This window comes from Ochlerotatus camptorhynchus, unplaced genomic scaffold (assembly GCF_037179485.1).
Source record: "Ochlerotatus camptorhynchus isolate MF236.1 unplaced genomic scaffold, CSIRO-AGI_Acam_v1.1 ptg000316l, whole genome shotgun sequence".
NCBI lineage: Eukaryota > Metazoa > Arthropoda > Insecta > Diptera > Culicidae > Ochlerotatus > Ochlerotatus camptorhynchus.
In genome coordinates, this window is record NW_027040804.1 from 2,614,203 (window position 1) to 2,633,754 (window position 19,552).

At 40.6% G+C, this 19,552-nt stretch overlaps 1 protein-coding gene across 5 annotated transcripts in view; it reads right to left on the minus strand.

The window, feature by feature from the left end:
- The window catches only part of nompC (no mechanoreceptor potential C), a 227,632-nt gene that overhangs the window by 9,325 nt on the left and 198,755 nt on the right, over positions 1–19,552 (minus strand). For 3 of the 5 annotated variants that reach the window (XM_065229544.1, XM_065229543.1, XM_065229542.1), the window contains 3 exons: positions 18,385–19,078; positions 8,506–8,735; positions 7,775–7,903 (listed from right to left, as the gene is read on the minus strand). In XM_065229544.1, coding sequence (XP_065085616.1) covers positions 7,775–7,903; positions 8,506–8,735; positions 18,385–19,078 — 1,053 coding nt within the window. Of the gene's footprint in view, positions 1–7,774; positions 7,904–8,505; positions 8,736–9,016; positions 9,229–18,384; positions 19,079–19,552 lie in introns of all 5 variants that reach the window. The other 2 variants (XM_065229545.1, XM_065229546.1) reach the window with 1 other exon arrangement.

Genomic DNA, 19,552 nt, shown 5'->3' on the forward strand with positions numbered 1-19,552 from the left:
ACAGCCTAGTAAGCACTTTAAGTGCATAAATAGGTAGTGAGCAAGTGGTTCGCTCTCTTTCATCATCGAACAGTTAGTGTACTCGGTTTAGTTTCTAAGTGAATAAAGTGTGTTAATTGAAGTTTTAGCTTTTTAAAAACCTAAAACGTAACGAACGATCCTTAACTTAAAAATGGTCAATCCTTGAAACTGATCCTAGAGTTCTACGGTTTTTTCGAAAGCATGTGGAACTGCGATACAAGAAAGAATTCGGGGTCATGACATAAACACGTACCGGAGACGAACCAGCCCAGGGCTGAAAGTCTCCTTAATAAAGATAAAAAAACACGGACCATATGACCGTCCTCCGGAAGATACGGAACATTCGTAAAAGTGATCCAGAGGTTTCTTATATCACAGTCTTTAAAAAAGAACTGCAGAGCTCTAAGATCAGTTTCACAGTATGATAAATTTACGGATGTTCCGGATCTTTTGGAGGACAGTCTCATGGCCAGCCGGATCCATGTTTATGTCACGACCCTAAATTCTATCTTAAATCGCAGTTCCAAGAGTTTTCGAAAAAAAAACCACGGTTTTTTCACAGTTTCATCGATGATCCACTTTTACGGATGATCAGGATCTTCTGGAGGACGTTCCAATGGCCATCCAGGTTCATGTTGATGTCTCGACCCTAAATTTTTCATATATCACAGTTAGAAGTGTTTTCTACAAAACTACGGAGCTCTAGAAACAGTATCATGGATGGACCATTTTTACGGATCTTTCGGAGGACTGTCCCATGGTCATTCGGTTCCATGTTTATGTTAAGACTCCAAATTCATTCTAATATCACAGTTCCACGGTTTTTCGTTCTTGGATCAATTTTATGGCTTGCAATCGGGCTAAGGCCTTGTTGTGCTCTGCTGTCTGAAGAAGTCGTATCCACTCTACTCGATCCATGGCCAGACTTCGCCAGCCTCGTAGTCTGCGAAAGGTCCACAGCAGGCTTGCAATTGCTGATTACAGCTAAAATTCTATTTTTCGTTATTATGAAACAATGGGATACCATAATGATAAATTTTATTTGTAAGATGCAAGAAGAGGTGGTAAAGATTGTATATGACATATAAAATTTGTCAATTTTGCTTTCAGAAGGTCACAACTGGCGATTAGGTGTAACGATGAGCAACGCGATGAGCGAGCAATCAGCGATCATAAAATCGCTAGTTGTGACCTTCTGAAAGCAAAAATGACAAATTTTATATGTCATATACAATCTTTACCACCTCTTCTTGCATCTTACAAATAAAAATTATCATTATAGTAACCCGTTGTTTCATAATAACGAAAAATAGCATTTTAGCTGTAATGAGCAATTGCAAGCCTGGTCCGCAGGTCACCTTCTACTTGGTCGATCCAACTTGCTCGCTGCGCGCCTCTTCTTCTTGTTCCTGTTGGGGCGCTTTCGAGAACCATTTTCACTGCGTCATCGTGCGACATTCTTACGACATGCCCAGCCTACCGTAGTCGCCCAATTTTTGCAATGTGGACGATGGATGCTTCTCCCAACAGCTGGTGGTTCATTCGCTTCCTCCACGTTCCGTCATCCAAGGGCGCGTTTGTCCTCCACGAGCATAGTCACGGTCTCGTGGCTGTAGACGACCACCGGTCTAATCAGCGTCTTTTAGATAGTCAACTTCGTGGCGAATTTTATTCGACCGGAGCGTCCTCCGGAGTCCAAAGTAGACACGATTCCCTGCCATAATGCGTCTTTGAAATTCTCTGCTGGTATCATTTTCGACGGTCACCAGTGAGCCCAAATACACGAACTCATCGACCACCTCGATTTCGTCACCGTCAATCTGAACTCGGGGTGGGAGGCTAACATTGTCTTCCCTAGAACCTCTTCCTTTCACGTATTTTGTGTTTAATGCGTTGATGGCAAGTCCAATCCACCTAGCTTCAGCCTTCATTCTGATGTACGTTTCCGCCTCAAAGTTCCGTGCCATGATGTCGATGTCATCGGCGAAGCCAAGAAGCTGGATGGACTTCCTGAAAATAGTGCCACTTGTGTTTATACCTGCTTTTCTGATCACACATTCTAACGCAATGTTGAATAGCAGACAGGAAAGTCCATCACCTTGCCGTAACCCCCTTCGAGATTCAAAGGGACTCGATAGTGTCCCCGATACTCGAACAACGCACATCACTCGATCCATCGTTGCCTTGACCAATCGCGTCAGTTTATCTGGAAATCCGTACTCGTGCATAATCTGCCATAGCTGATCACGATCGATTGTGTCGTATGCGGATTTGAAATCGATGAACACATGATGTGTAAGCAAGTTGTATTTGTGGCATTTCTGCAGAACCTGCCGAATCGCGAATATGAACCCATGAATCCCTGCTGGTATTGCCCAAAAAATCTCTTGCAAATTGTGACAGGCGGCGGCGTATAATTTGGGAGAGTACCTTGTAGGCGGCGCTCAGCAGTGTGATCGCGTGGTAGTTGCAGCAATCCATCTTGTCGCCCTTTTTGTAGATTGGGCATACAACATCTTGCTTCACTCCTCCGGTAATATCCCCTCCTCCCAAATCTTGGCAATTACCCAGTGCAGCGCTCTAGCCAGTGCTTCACCACCGTATTTTAATAGCTCACTTGGTAGTTGATCTACACCAGTAGTTTTGTTGTTCTTCAGTCGACCGATCTCCTCTCCTCAACTTCTTGAAGATCAGGGGCCAGTAGCCTGTCGTCTTCTGCACGTGCTCCAAGGTCTGTTGCCGTGCCACCTTCGTTTTCTGCTGCTTCACCTTGAGGTGCTCGTCATAGTACTGCTTCCACCTCTAAATTTTATGGAGTGACCATTTTACGGATGTTGTTGATCTTCCGGACGACGGTCCCATGGCTATATCTATCATGTTTAAGTCACGATCACAAATTCATTATTATATCACAGTTCCTAACGTTTTTGTAAAAAAAAAACTGTGGAGCTCTAGGATCAGTTTCATTGATTAACCTCTTTTACGGATGTTCTGGACTTACCAGATATTTCTTATATCGCAGTTTCACATGCTTTCGAAAAAACCGTAGAACTCTAGGATCAGTTTCGAGGATTGACCATTTTTAAAGATGTTCTAGATCTTGCGGAGGACGGTCCCATGGGCTTCTGGGTACATGTTTATGTCACGACTGCAAATTAATTTATATATGACAGTTCCAAGTATTTTCGAAAAAAAAAACCGTGCAGCTCTAGGATCAGTTCCATACATTGACCACTTTTACGGATTTTTCGGATCTTCCGGAGGACGTTCCGATGGCCATCTGGGTCCATGTTTATGTCACGATCTCAAAATCGTTCTAATATAACAGCTCCTAACGTTTTCAAGAAAACCACGGAGCTCTAGGATCAGTTTCGTGAATTTTCCACTTTCACGGATGATCCGGATCTTTTGGAGGACGGTCCCATGGACATCCAGGTTCATGTTTATGTCACAAGCCCAAATTCTTTCTATCATCACAGTTCCTAATGTTTAAAAAAACGCGGAGCTCTAGGATCAGGAGAGTGGATTTACCACTTTTACGGATGTTCCGGATCTTGCGGAGGACGGTCTCATGGCCATTTGGGTCCATGACCCAAATTCATTCTTATATCACAGGTCCTAATGTTAAAAAAACACGGAGCTCTAGGATCAGTTTCATGAATTGTCCACTTTTACGGATGTTCCGGATCTTCCGGAGGACGGTCCCATGGCCATCCAGGTACATGTTTATGTCACGACACCAAAAATTTGTTTATATCACAGTTCCTAATGTTTTCAAAAAAACCGCAGCGCTCTAGGATCAGGATCATGGATTGACCATTTTTACGGATGTTCCGGATTTTTCGAGGACCGTTCGGTTGTATCCAAGATCCATATATAGGAACCATCACTGTATTCTGGCTAATTGTGAACATTTGTGCTCATTAATCTAAATTACAGATCTTGCGCCACTTGCAAAACCCTACAAACACACCTTAAAAAAAAGTGTAACAACTCTTTTCGCTTTTTAAAAAAGTAGACGACTCTATTTTCAAGTTTTTTGCAATCAAAATCATTTAGAAATCCTAGGAATTCTAAAGGTACCACAATTTTTTAAATTCATTAAGAAATGGCTAAGTTGTGCCATTGCAAACTTGCCGTTACACGTTTTTCGGAGGCATCGTATTCGGAGTGTTAATATACCTAAACACTCTAGGCAGGAAAAAGTTAAGCTTCGAAGAATTATTATTATTGTTATTATTATTATTATTATTATTATTATTATTATTTTTATTATTATTATTATTATTATTATTATTATTATTATTATTATTATTATTATTATTATTATTATTATTATTATTATTATTATTATTATTATTATTCTTATTATTATTATTATTATTATTATTATTATTATTATTCAGCTTTATTTACGAGCCTTTCAGTTTTCAGCTTCGACGATTTTTTTAATCAAAATACAACTGACTACTCTTCTAACTCAGTGTGTGCTTCCTTGCCTCAACCATAATAGTTTGATAAATCGCTCAAGTAGGGGAAATGGATGTAATGTCAGCCTAAATGCTCCTAATTTCGGCCCATACATAAATTCAGCAATCAACTTAATTTTTAATAGTGACCAAAAATATCCATAAGTACCGTCCCAATGACGCGTTCATCTAGATACATTTGATACATAGCAGATTTTTAGCGATGGGCCCAATCTTGGATCCATAGGCCAACATTAGAGCCCTTTCCCCTATTTGTATTTTTTTTTCTGTTTGCTCTATTCCATCTGTTGTTTCAATTATACATTGTATTGTTTTGGAAAATCTCGATAATTTTGGAATAATCATCCCGGGATTCGGGATTTTCATGATCCCGGTAAATTCCGGGATTTATGTACTGTATTTGATACATTTTTTGAAACCACAAGATTAATTTAAAATTTGTTATTAACCCTTCGTCTGTGCCAAAAAAAAAACTTACGTTGTCTGTACCTTGAGGTCAGTTTGACCCCAAATTCAAATTGTCATATCTCAGCGAAGGTTCAACAGACTATCGAAATTTCAAATGTTATGTAAGGTAAATTTAGTGGACTTTCTGTTTAAATTATCAAAATTTATTCAGGGGGCGGATTTACTATAGGGAGGGGTCATTCTAAAAGTATTCCCATGAAGTGGCATATTTTTATGTTAGAGCTGTTTATATCACAAGATCTCAACCAAATAGGATGTTGCTTCTTTCTGTGAAGATGTTCAAAAATACAAGGTCTTCAAAACTATGGATAGTGTATGACAGAATTCACTCCCTAGGTGGCACTAAAACGAAAACGATCAAGTTGCGCCATCGTAAATACACATTATATAACGTTATCTACAGATCCTGCACATATGGATGGTTCAAGTCTTCAGCAATCCAGATGAACAAGACCTATCTTCAGGAAAAGAGTATAGTTCATAATTAACTCACCAGGCAGCACTAGTGTAACACTCATTAAGCTTAACCTTAACCTTCTATTTATTCCATGTGTTAGGTAATGACAAAAGTTTAAAATTAATATCACACTGGTGCAATTTGGTAAGTGTTTTCTGAACTAAACTCTAATTCTGAAGATAGGAATTCTGAACAACTTCGAAGGGGTGATCCCAGCGTAGAGGTCAGCATCCATACCTCTCACGCCAAAGTCACGAGTTCAAATCTTACCCCCGCACAATTCACGAATGACCCAAGAGCGTTAAAGTGACTATATTAAAAAAAAAACTTTGCCGAAGACGGGAACCTTCTATCTAATCCATATGTTAAGTTAGGGCAAACATGAAAATATAATGCCACACTAGCGTCGCCTGATGAGATAAATTTGATCTGAATTCTTTACCATAGGATAGGTCTTGCCCATATGAACAACTTTGCCGAAGACGGCAACATTCTATCTTGTCTAAAGGTTAAGTTAGGGCAAACAATTTAAAATTAATGTCACACTAACGCTGCCTGGTGAGTGCATTTTGAACTAAAAATTTTACCTTAGGAGAGATCTTTTCCATCTGAATAACTTTTCCGAAGACGGAAACTTTCTATCTAGTCCGTGTGTTAAGTTAAGGCAAACAATTCATAATTGATTTCACGCTAGCGCTGCCTGGTGAGTGAATTCTCAACTAAACTCTAGTCCTGAAGATAGGTCTAGTGCATCAGAATATCTTTACCTAAGACGGAAGCCTTCTATCTAGTCCATTTGTTAAGGCAATCAATGCAAAATGAGTGTCACTCTAGCGGTGTCTAGTGAGTGAATTCTGAACTAAACTCTTTTCTTGAAGATAGGTCTTGTTCATCTGGACAACTTTGCTGAAGAATGGACCCATCTGTATGTGCAGGATCTGTAGATAACGTTATATAATGTTTATTTACGATGGCGTAACTGGATCATTTTCATTTTAGCGCCATCTAGTGAGTGAATTTTGTCATGCACTATCCATAGTTTTGAAGACCTTGTATTTTTGAACATCTTCACAGAAAGAAGCAACCTCCTATATGGTTGGGATCTCGTGATACAAACATTTCTAACATCAAAATATACCATTTCATGGGTATATTTTTGCAATGACCCCTCCCCCGATATATCCACCTCTAAAAAAGTCTGATAGTAATAACAGGAAGTCCACTAAATTACCTTTGCAAAACATTTTAAATTTAAGAAATCCATTGAAATTTCGTTAAGATACGGCAATTTGAATTTGGGGTCAAATTGACCCCAAGGTACAGACAACGTAAGTATTTCAATAATTGTTTTCCAATAAATATTTTTTCAAGTTTTTTGACGTAAATTTTATCAAGTATTACAGAGCTCCGGTGGACGCGCCTAGTCGTGAAAGAATTAGAAAAATCCATCGACACATAAAATAGTTACAGCCTATCAAAATGGCCTGGGGTCAAATTAACCCCATGGTACAGACAAAGGGTTAACGTTGCTGTTACCACATTCAGATTCCTATGTTCACAATACCGGTTTCTCAAAATAACGTGATTATTTCTGCGTGGTTTTTCAAAGTTACTACTTGGGTGTAGGTATTTCAATTTTGAATTAGTTAGCCCTGCAGCAGGGCTGAATTTCGGGGAGGGGGCCCGGCCAGGCCACGCATTTGAAATTCAAACTACGAATGCAAACAATACGCCCCCTAAGAATAGCAGCCCTAAGTCCAGCGCTGCCTTGCTTCGTGGTTTCATGGAGATATACTTCTATAACACTCAAGGAAAATTTAATTCAATCCAATCAAATCATTCTAATTAACCAAAAATGTGGCCTGGACTTCATTCCGAACTGCTTGATTATTAACTGACAGAACCTCGAGGGTGCAAAGTGCGTCAGGCGATGCTGTGAACAAGCACGCTTCTCGGCAACAGGACAGCCGTGCTGTGTCAAAGCATCGTTAAGCACTTTGCACCCTTGGGGTTCTGCCAGTTAAATAACAATTGTTATACAGCTTTCCCCCGAAGAACGCGTTACCCACTGAGTTCTACCCACCGCTTTATCTCGGTGAGTTTTCAACCAGTTCGTCACCAGAACTAGTCTCTAGCTGAAAATCGAATCCATATCGATTGAAAACTCGCCGAGAAAAAGCGGTTGGGTAACGCCTTCTTTGGGGGATAGCTGTAAGTTAAACTCCATTAAACTTTACAAAAGAGCTCACTTCTTGAATAAAAAATACCCTTCACTGCAATGTACCAAGTACCTCCCAATCCCCTCTTACCTTGCCACCTCATTCAAGCATCAACTTACCCGCACTTTTTCAAAGATCCAAACGAACCACGTCGTAACCAGATTCATCGGCGACGGTGCCGTCGAAGTTCGATGCATGTTCCGGATCAGCTTCGACAAGCCGTACTTCCACTCGATGTCTGATTGGGCCTAGGGTTTCAACCCAATGCGGGTGCGTTCGAACACACAGAAACAACAAACGAGAAAGAGAAAGAAGAAAAAAAAACGAGAACAAACAAGCAAAACGCTAAAGCTTTCAGGCGACTAAGCATCGGAACTTCAGTTCAGAAAGGAAATGAAGAAATCAAGAGTGTGACGGTGAGGAGAACGAAACGAGTGAGTGAAATCAGGAACGGAAAGGAGCAATTTACTTGGTCACTTAACGCACACCCACCAGGCCACTGACGAGTCGGAACAGATCCTAGGGTCCCGATGGGACCGGACGATCTTCCGGCGGACCCAGCAGGACCCTCATCGAAGGGCGGTCGAATCGTTCAAACTGGTCATTGATCCCTCTTCGGAAAGAGCTTGAAAAGGACAGACAGAGAGATAAAGAGAGCATGGTGTGTGTGATTTCGGAAAGGGGTAGAAGCCCGAAAGATGGGTGTGCGCCCTTACCAGAATAAACTACAAACTTGGCTTTGTCGAGGGTAAAGAAACATAGGTGCGAGTTGTTCTGGGGGTTGGGGGATTTTCAGTCGTGCGAGGTATTGAGGTTATGTTTCTTTGTTATTTTTTCTCTCTTATGATACCTGAATTCTCTGGTACGTATCAGACATCATAGCAATGAGCAGATTGATAAGGACAACCACTGATACCAACATGTAAATGCCAAAGACAATTTTGAACAAGTACTCGGTCCAATATGGCTGCGTTCGCGTGGTATTCGGTGTCATTTTATCAATTTGTGTTTGATCGGTGGTGGTTTGACCAAATACAGCGAAAAAGAGCAGTTCAAAGGACAGAATCGGATTCATGCGCACTGATGACGGCGGCGGCGGCGAGGGCGGTGATGGCAGTAGCGGTCGGTTTGTGGTTGGGTGGCGTCGACGTCGCGTATTGGTCGTGATTCGGACGACGACGACGACGACGATGAGTTTCGTTTGGTTTTTGTTTTGTGTTTGGTTTGTAAGGTTTTGATTTTTTTTTTTGGTATTCGGTTCGTTTCCAATTGACCAATTTGAGAATCGACACATAGATGGTTGGAAAAGAAAGAAAAAGAAAAAGAAAAGAACAGCATTTAGCACCCTGAGCACGACTAACCTGAATGCGCTGATAGGTATCCGACATCATCGCGATAAGAAGATTAATTAGCACTACTACGGAGACTAACATATAAATGCCAAAAACAATCTTGAATAGGTTTTCCGTCCACTCGGGACGCGTCGACCGCTGGGAGTTGATGTCGTCCGGTGAGGTCTGGCCGAAGACGGCGAAGAACAGGCGCTCGAAGGCGATGATCGGCGTCATCGGGACTGCGGTTGTCGATGGAGTTGACGGTGGTGGTGGTGGGGGGATAGGAAAATATGATGGACTCATGTTAGATGGGCTGAACCCGGTTGATGGGGGTCGTCCTAACACCTATACTGATCTGGATTCCAATTCGTTGGTTGCACTTGGTTGTTGTTGGTTGTTGTAGTTGTAGTAGTAGTTGTCTGTTGTTGTAAGTGTTGATGAAGGCAGCATAGTTGCTTTTGATTGGCTTGACAAGTCAGTTGATTGGAAGCGAACAAGACAAATTCAAACATCTACTCATAAAAAGCGTCGTAGGTGAAATGAATGGTACCGGAAACTACACTTCAGTTAGGTCTATAACAGTGACAGTGCATTCAATAAAAGTATTTTGTTACTTTATACGTTAACGTTTCTCAGAAATGACAGGGTATACAATACAGAAGCTCTCCAATTCTAAAAAAATACTTATATGCTCACTTTCCTGCAGCAAACACTTGGTATTATTTCAAACTTCGTACATTACGTAGCTCGAGAGTTACGAGTCTGAGAAAATACGAAGTGGTAAAAGAAATTGCGTGTGACGAGACATCCGACAGCCATTTACTCAATCATCTTTGCCAAACTCTAATGTTTGTGTTTGTGAAAATGTTTGTTACATTCAACTCACAACAACACATAAATACTGAACACGTGGTTTTCCTGATAAAATATTAACAAGCATTGCTAATGCTCACATAATGCTGATTAAGCGCATTTAGCATTAGTAGTGCTGAATAAAGACTTATAGCATTAGCATAGTTGATTAAAGCCTTTTAGCATTACCAATGCTGTATATGGGCTTATAAGCACTAATAATTCTGAAGTAAAGCAGATTTAAGGCTTTGTACTAATGCTTAAGGTTACTTGGGTATAGTAACATCGATATGAAGCTTTAATGCGATAATGTATTAGCTAGATTGAAGGAGTGCGCATTTGAGTCCGCATCGTGCGCTCTTGCCGTGCGAACTTACAAATTGTTTACCTTGTTTAACTCTTATTCCTCTTCGATCCTTGTTTGGACCCTACCCGAGGTAATCCTGCTTGGATATCGATTTAGAAAATTCCTCTTCAATCCTTCAGAGTCTTATAGTAATCTGTTTGGAAGTCGATTTGGAAAAAAAGTTTTACTGCCGCCATGGTGCCTAAATGCAAAAGAAGAGGGCAACCTCTTGATCCCACTTCTGATGAAAATAATTTGAGCAATCAATTTGATTTGCTCACGGATGATGAGAATGATCCGTCATCCAGGAAAAATTCTAGTAAACTTTCCTGGCTAAATGCCAAGAAGGAAAAGATTCCCCCCTATTGTGATAACCACTTCCGATTTCCAAGCTCTTCGCACGGAACTTTTGAACTTCGTGAAATTTAAGTTTTCACTGCAAATTGGCCGTCGGGGTGAATGCCGTGTATTGGCTGAAACCTTGGACGGATCGGATATCGTACTGAGAAACAGCATACATTTTTTACTTACGACACCAAAACTGAACGTGTGTTCAAGGTTGTCATGAAAGGTCTGCCCAGTTGTGAATCCCTGGATCAGATCAAAGATGAACTGGAAAAATTACTTGAAGTTGTGCCAGTCAGCCAGTAATCAAAATGAAAATGAAATCTCGTTCTGGCGAGTCATGCAACGGGATTTCTAATAATTTTTATTTAGTTCACTTCAAGGCTAGCGAACTAAACATCCTTAAGGCCTTAGAAAAAGCTAGCCTTATGCTCCATATCCAAGTGAAGTGGAAACACTTCAGGAAGACTGGAGGAAACTTCCAAAACCTCACACAGTGCCGCAAGTGCCTGGGATGGGGTAACGGAACAAAAAAATGCTACATGCCAGCTAAATGCATGAATTGCGCTGATTATTCTTACGCTAAGGACGACTGTCTAGTGAAGGAAGATCTTAAAAAAAAAAATGTTCAAATTGTGGTGAAAACCACAAATTCAATTTTTGGGAATGTAAGACTCGCAAAGCGATCCTACAATCTCGTTTTAAGAGACAGGTAGGAAACGCTCCACGTTCATAACTACATTCATACCCGTAGCTACAAATATCACCCTTGCATAAAATTCTTCATCTATACCTGCTCCCCACGCTGCAAACAATGTTCAGCGAGTAAATGGAGCTGCCTATGCTGCTATTGCATCGAGTAGAAATCAAAATACTAGCCAACATAATTCTAACGAAAATTTTGAAAATTTTGATTCAGGTAGCATTACTGCTCAAAAAATGGATTTTATACAGAAATCATTAATTGACATGCGATTTGCAAACAATATCGTCATGACCAGGGACGTGCGCAAGGGGGGAGCAGGGGGCCATGGCCCCTCCAAATGATTTGTGTTTCATACCCCCATGCGCCCTCCTGATGCTCCTCATGCTAGACCTTTACCTGTTAACGGCCTCCTATTGTTTCATACACATTAGAAAAAAAAATCAAAATTCTATAAACATAACACACACCTTTCTTGTGATGTATCAGCAAGTTGAACAAAAAAATTCTAAGTTCTCTTAAACAGCCGCCATGAGAAGTCATGAAGTGTTTGACAAAATTGTAATTATTAGTTTAAATGCCTTCACACAAAACATTCTCTAAAAACTTGATTTTTTTTCTAAATTTTATGCAAAAGCAAATTCGGCGGAGGAATTAAGAATGATGATTTTATTCAAATAATAACAAGCTACAGGGGGCGCTAGGAGTATTTAATTTAAATTTGATTTGCGTTTTTTACGTTGATGCTACTCAAGAAACTGCAAGGCGTTTGGAAAATAAGGAAATTGAAAGTGTGTTTTTAAATATCTCTGATTCAACAGAAGGGCACCAGAGGTATTTGTAATGTTTCATCAAATTAGAATAATTAGTTAACAACTAGGCACGCTAGGAGTCCTTATTTTATTTTTTTTTCATACTTAGATTATACCAATGCAACTGGAAGCCGTTTGGGTATTTGATGGTTCATTAATTGAATTTGATTTTAAATATCTTTTCTTTGATGATATACATGCTTTTGGAAGGCGTTTTGATTTTTGCATTCAATTTAAATGGTTTGCATTATGGGACGCTAAGTATACTTATTTTTATTTATTTTTAATGATACTAATGCAAACTCAAGGTTTTTGGGAAGTTTGAGAAAATTAGAATTTTTGCTTTTAATTTCCTTGAAGCAAAAATGGCGAGGGGTCTTTAGTTGAATTTGATTTGATTTTTTAATTTTTGTGTCCTGAAATTGGAATTGTTGGTTTGTAACAAGGGGCGCTAGAGGGGTCTTTAATTGAATTTATTTTTGTGTGTTTCTTTCGGTGATGAGCAGGCCCGTGGAGGGTGTTTGAAAAATGGAGAAATCGAATGTGTGGTTTCAAATATCTCTGATGCAACAGGGGGGCACTAGGGGTCTTTAATTGAATTTGATATTTTTTTATACTTTGTGGTGATACCAATGCAACTGGAAAGCATTTATAATTGTTGATTGTAAATGTTGGTGTTAATGTTCCTGAAGCAACAAGGAGCACTAGGGGTCTTTAAATGAATTTGATTTTATTGTTTAGTTTTTGTTTCCTGCAATTGTAATTATTGATTTGCAATAGAAGCCGCTAGGTATCTTCATTTAATTTCTTTTTGATACCTTCATGATACTTATGCACCTGAAAGGCGTTTGTAATGTTTGATGAAATTTGAACTGTTGGTTTAATGTCACTGAAGCAGAGCAAGTAGTCTTTAGAGCAATTTTATTTTATTGATTAGTTTTCGTTTCCTGAAAATGGAATTGTTGGTTTGTAACAGGGGGCGCTAGGAATCTTAATTTGATTTTTTTTTTCATACTTGGATACTAATGCAATTGGAAAACTTTTGTATGGCAAAATTGTAATTGTTGGATTTAATGTCACTGAAGCAACAGAGCTAGCGGTATTTAATTGAATTTAATTTTTTGTTTTTATTTTAATGATGAGCATGCTCTGGAGGGCGTTTAAGAAATGGGGAAATTGTATGTGTGGTTTCAAATATCTTTGCTACAACAGGGGGCGCTAGAGGTCTTTAATTGAATTTGATATTTTGTTAACTTTGGTGATATTAATGAAACTGAAAAGTGTTTGTAATGTTTTATGAAATTTGAAATGCTGGTTTTAATGTCCCTGAAGTAACAAGTGGTCTTTAGATGAATTTTATTTTAATTTATAGTTTTTGTTTTCTGAAACTTGAATTGTTGGTTTGTAACAGGAGGTGCTAGGGGTCTTTATTTGAATTTTATTTCATACTTGGATGATACTGATTCAATTGGAAAACTTTTGTAATGGATGACGAAATTGTAATTGTTGAATTTAATGTTAAGGGTCTTTAATTTAATTTGATTTTTTTACTTTGATGATATGCATGCTTCTGGATGGCGTTTTAAAATGAAAATATTGGATGTGTGGTTTCAAATATATCTTATGCAACAGTGGGTCACTAGGGTTTTTTTTATTGAATTTGATTTTATTTTTTATTTTCGGGACCTTGTGGTCTTAGAGTTACCTCTATGATATAAAGCTGCTGCTTGTTTGTCACATTCGAGACACACACACTATTCATGTCAAAGAATTAGTTGTACCTGCAGCAGTCATCCACAACTGAAATTTTGTATACCTGCTAATCTATCTGATTTCATCGTACTTCTAAAGCACGTTTTAGCTGTATTCCATAGGAACGTATTTTTCACTTTTAGGACCATGTAATAAAGACATTTTAGTAATTTGTGTAAAATTCAGAATAACGTTGCTGGTTAAAGCATATATGTATCCAAAACTTTAGTAATTTTTTTTTGCAATCAATACAACCGCCCTACTAGTGCGTGAGGTCGCTTGCCCTTTCCGCATACTTTGCGAACTTAGGTTGGAAAGATTTATTATGTATTAATTTCCACCGTACAAAGAGACATTTTAAAATTTCTGGAATATGTAATGTTTAATGATTCAAAATAATAATAATATGATTATTTATAAAATTCTTTCAAAATCACGAACCTAAAATAAATCAACTATCTGATGCATCGATTTTTTTTAATTCTTGGTGCATTGAAAGTTTTAAAGCTGCATCTAAAATCTCTTGTACTTGGACGTGGAGCTCAAAACGTAATTCAGTGGATGAATTATTTTACAGAGATCTTCGTCTCAGTGTTAAATTATTTACTTTATAAACTAAATTTTTAATCAGATATGTGTCTAACAAACAACAGTTTTTAAAAATTTTCGTTAAACCTCGAAATTTTTCAAAGAAAATCATGAAAATCTGGAAAGCAAGGAAAATGTAAGTAAGTAAACATTACCTCTTCAAAATTATTGGCGCCCTCAAAGCTATGAAGTGCCCCCTTTTGGAAGGCGGTCCTCTTCAAATGAAGAGGGCTGCGCATGCCAGTGGTCATGACTTTGAAATTCAGTAATGGATTTTATGTCATTAAATATTTTGAATTGGAATGCTCGATCTCATATAATCACAAAAGACTCCCAGCTGAAACATGGACACAGCTGGTTGGCGTAGCCTGGGCAATGTTGTCAATCCGTGAGTGAGGAGGTGCGACGCGAACACTGGCGCGGTAACCATAGCACGGTGATAGAGGAAATGCTTCGCCAACCCGAGCGTCTGTTCACCATGGAGGTGCGGCTCAAACAGCGTCTGACTGGCATCCAGCGGCTGAATAAGAAATGCTCTTCCCCGGAAGCTACACCTAAGATGGCAGCTCCATCACGGCGGATAGGAGACCTTAGACCAACCACCTACTGTCTCTGAAACCTTTACAATTGTTACAGAAACCAACAGAGAAAGACATCGAACTGACATAACAGCAACGACTTTTAGCGCAAAACAACGGACACGAATTGGATCATGGAATGTATTGACGTTAGCCCAGCAGGGTAAACTGGCACAACTCGCCAACGAGGCGCGACGCATGAAGCTAGAAATCCTGGGACTGAGTGAAGTTCGTTGGCCAAACTTTGGAGAACACAAACTGCCGTCGGGACAGGTACTACTATATTCTGGTATTCGAGGTGAAAACGCTCCCCGCCATCGTGGAGTTGGTCTTCTACTTAGCGTCCAGGCAAGTGCTGCGCTCATCAAGTGGGAGCCTGTTAATGAGAGGATAATCGTTGCCAGATTTAGAACACGGGTTCGTAACCTTACCATAATCCAATGTTATGCGCCAACCGATGCTGCCGAGCTACAGGACAATGAGAATTTTTACAGTCAACTGAATGCCGTCGTGGATAAGGTTCCAAAGGGTGACATCAAGATCTACACTGGCGACTTCAATGCGAAGATCGGCTCCGACAACACGGACTATGAGCGTGTCATGGGACGCCATGGTCTCGGCGAAATGAGCGAGAACGGTGAGCTGTTTGCAGAATTTTGTGGCAATAACGACATGGTGATCGGGGGCTCGTCACGTGGGTTTCCCGTGTTGGACATACCGAGAATCAGATCGACCACATCTGCATCAGCCGAAAATGGAGATGGAGCCTTCTTGATGTCCGGAATAAACGCAGCGCCGACATCGCGTCTGAGCATCACCTTCTAATCGGTGAAATCCGCCTACGCATGGCGCGGATCCAGCGACGGGAGGAGAGACTCGGGCGGCGGTTCAACACACGCCGACTTGAAGATCCAGCGGTAAAAAGGTCTTTTGTTCATGAACTTGAGACTCGAGGTGCGGACGTTCCAGAAGGTGGCAGCGTAGAAGAACAATGGACGGCCATCAAGAATGCCTTTATAGAAACAAGCGAGAACAACTTGGGTGAGCTGCGCACCCAGAGGAAAGAGTGGATCACAGATGAAACCTGGCGGAAGATTGAGGAGCGTAGTGAAGCAAAAGCCGCGATAGAGCGGTCGAGAACCAGAGGAGCCAAGAACGAAGCCCGTCAACGGTACTCGGCTCTAGAGAAGGAAGTCAAGCGCTCTTGCAGACGGGACAAGCGAGCGTGGGTGAACTCCCTGGCCGACGCAGGGGAGAAAGCCGCAAACACTGGCGAAATACGCCTCCTCTATGATATCTCACGACGCCTGAGTGGAGCAAGAATGAACTCGAAGATGCCAGTGAAGGACACGACTGGACAATTGCTTACCGACCCCACTGACCAGCTGAAACGCTGGTTTGAGCACTTTGAACAACTTCTTCAAGTTTCGACGGCCAACCAGCCATCAACATCTCGGCATGAATTTTGGATGTATAGAAATAACGCGTGCAGAAAGGTGGAAAAACTCGCTGTACACGGCCAACGAGATCAACCCAAATTTGATTTTCCTTTACTCATCGCAAAAAGTGCAGGAATTCAGCAATGAGTAAATTTGCTTCATGTTTTTCCAGCTTGTAAATTTTCTCAAGAAGCTAAGGAAGAAACTGATTTTCTTGTATGTTTAATATTTTTTCTCAATAGTTTTTGAAAAAAAAGCGTCGAAAATATTTTCTTTATTGTCGAGGCGGTAAACTTCCCCTAAAGGACAAGATTGATGTATTCCACAAATGGCCGCAACGACGCGACGGAGGTCAAGGCCAAAGCAAGCTTCGCCCTGGATGGCAACCATTCATTTTGGTTCACTGAATACGACGATTACCATTCATTTCCCCTACAATTTACTGAACCAATTGGTGTCTATGAGATGAATCTATTTTCAACAATATATTTTACAACAAGGTGCACTAATTTGGGCCTAAGTAACATTCACTAATGCAACTGAAAAACAACCAAAACCAAATACATCGCATTAGTGCTAGGATTACATGCAAGCCAAACTCCGTCCACTCCGGTTCGATTTTTTGCAGCCAGCCAAACGTGTGAATCCCACGAAGCCCCCATTTGTACATGCATCAACGCAATACGGCAACGGCAACGGTGGTGGTGAGGTTCGTCCATTCGCAGCCTTCCTATTTACATCGACGATTGTTTTTGGATTAATACTAAATTGGTGCAATTGTTAAACGAAAAGTACCTTCGGTGCTAAACAACGAAAAGTGAGTCGTGAGATAGAACAGGAAAGAGGAAAACAAGCAATGCATTTGAAATCAGACTTGCAATTTTTTTTTTTTGAAACGCGCTAAATAGCATCATCGAACATCGAACGTATGTTACAGCATGAATGAAATTTTGCTACACATCACCATCACAGAAAAGGAAAATCATACGCAACGATTGAATTTTTGTTTTGCTTTGATCATCGAGTAACTTACATACACCGGACAGTGACAGTGGATACGAACGATAGTTGGGAAAATAATCAAAAGAACTTAGGTCTGAAAACCATTCCAAATCATATAGAAAAAAAAACGGAAACTAACTGGACAAGGCAGTGGTGCATGGATTGACACACTGATAGAAAGGTTTTCCGAAATGGAAGTCGGGAAATATAGAACAAAACACAGACAACAGAGGCCGGCCTGAAACAAACCGTGCAGAATCATTCGCCACATTCGCTTTGTAGGTAAGTTTGGTGGTGATTTTTAGTTATGTTTTTGAGGGGGTTGGGGGGGAGGTAGAAAATTTTGATACTCGTCCTGCTCAACAGTTATATTCTTTGTTTGTATTTTTCCGGTGGAATTTTCAGTTTTCATTCCGTTCGGTAAAATCAGTCACTTACTGTCGGTTTTGTGTTTACGACGATAATCAGTTATGGGCTGGCCAGCGGCCGCTCGTTTTATACGCTCAACCTCGTCGCTATGATAATCGCTGTTTTCGTCTGAGTAGAAAGCATCTTCTGCGATAGGAAAGTTGAGAGAATGTTAAAGAGTGGTGCCAAAGCCGGGGTCGATTCGAGCGATTCTGAACCGTGAGAATAATTCGGATAGCGGGGAAAGTCTGTACACTTCCGGTTAAGAATCGCTGGCATATTTTTTGTTTGACTGTTCAGATGGGGTACTGTGGATGAGGTTTGAAGTATAATTAGTCGAAATGTGATGACGTATCAAGAAAAACGGAAAATAGGTGGAAAAATGGTTAATTACTAACTAGTAATACTACCTGTTACAGAGACTCTAGAGATCATGCAAATTTGGAAATAAAGTCGTTAATCAATCTTCTTATTAATCGCGCATTTTGTACCCAGGTTACCATTGTTAAATATGTATCATCATCATCGGATTGTAGCAATCTACTTACATCCCGGCAGCGGTCAACTTACCATCGCTGAAGATTTCCTTATTCCTCGTCGACAGAGGCAACCGGCGTACCTCGTCCGGACTAAGATTGTGAAACGATTGGTTGAGTGCCACGATGTGCATCGAGAATCCAAACACGAAGATCGCCAGCACGGCCAGAAACCGGGCCAAATCCTTGAGCAAATCTCCGATGATGATGGCCCACGGACCGAACAGGTGGTGAAACGAAAGAAAGTCCAAGATCTGCACGCACGCCAACAGGAACGAAAGGGCAAACAGCTGATTCCGGCAGTACAGCAACGTCGGCCAGAAGGTTTTCTGCACGTACAGCATCCCGGACACGTGCACCCCGACACCGATGATCCCAAATAGCAGCACCAGTACCTTGATACTTCCGAGACCGGATTTGTCGCTTGGATTGGTCAGCTCGAACAGCAGTAAGCCGCTGAGCCAGATCAACAGGCCCCACTCGTACCAGTAGGGCAGAAGACTGGCTCGCACTACCGGATAGATGGGCGTAATGCCCACAATCATCAGATGGATCATCAGGTAGATGTGCGATGTGAGATAGGACATGAACTTGATGATGGGAACTTTGTAGTAGTTGTGCCCCAGTGGAAGCGTGAAAATTATCCACACCGGTGGGCACACGATGAAACCGACAAACAACAGCATTATTCGCCACGCCGTCCAGTTGAGCGTGCCTCGCCAGAGTTCCTGTGGGATGCGGAGGAAAAGCAGTTAGGTTGGGTTTATCGGAAACAGGAACAACCAATGTTGTGAATGATGAGGTTTGAAATGTCATAATAACTCATGGGATTGACTCTCTGAGTGGTACCAAGTCTGCAGAATGCGTGTCGATGCTGTGAGAAAGCTCGCGTCTCGGCAATGGGAGAGTCGTGCTGCGTCACAGCATCGACACACAGTTTGCAGGATTTGGTACTCTAACATGACTTCACATTACGACTAGAGATTTATTGATGAAGGATTCCAAATATGAAATCAAGTTTGTTGTTACCTACAAGCAATTGATGAAGCTGAAAATGATATTGAACACTTTAATAAATTCAGGGTTGCATCATGAGATGTGAACCTATTTATTATAGACCGAGATGAAAAAATACGATTTGTGGTTAAAAAATTCCCTTCGATAGAAAGATGACCTTGGATGTCAGCAACATGTTATTTTAC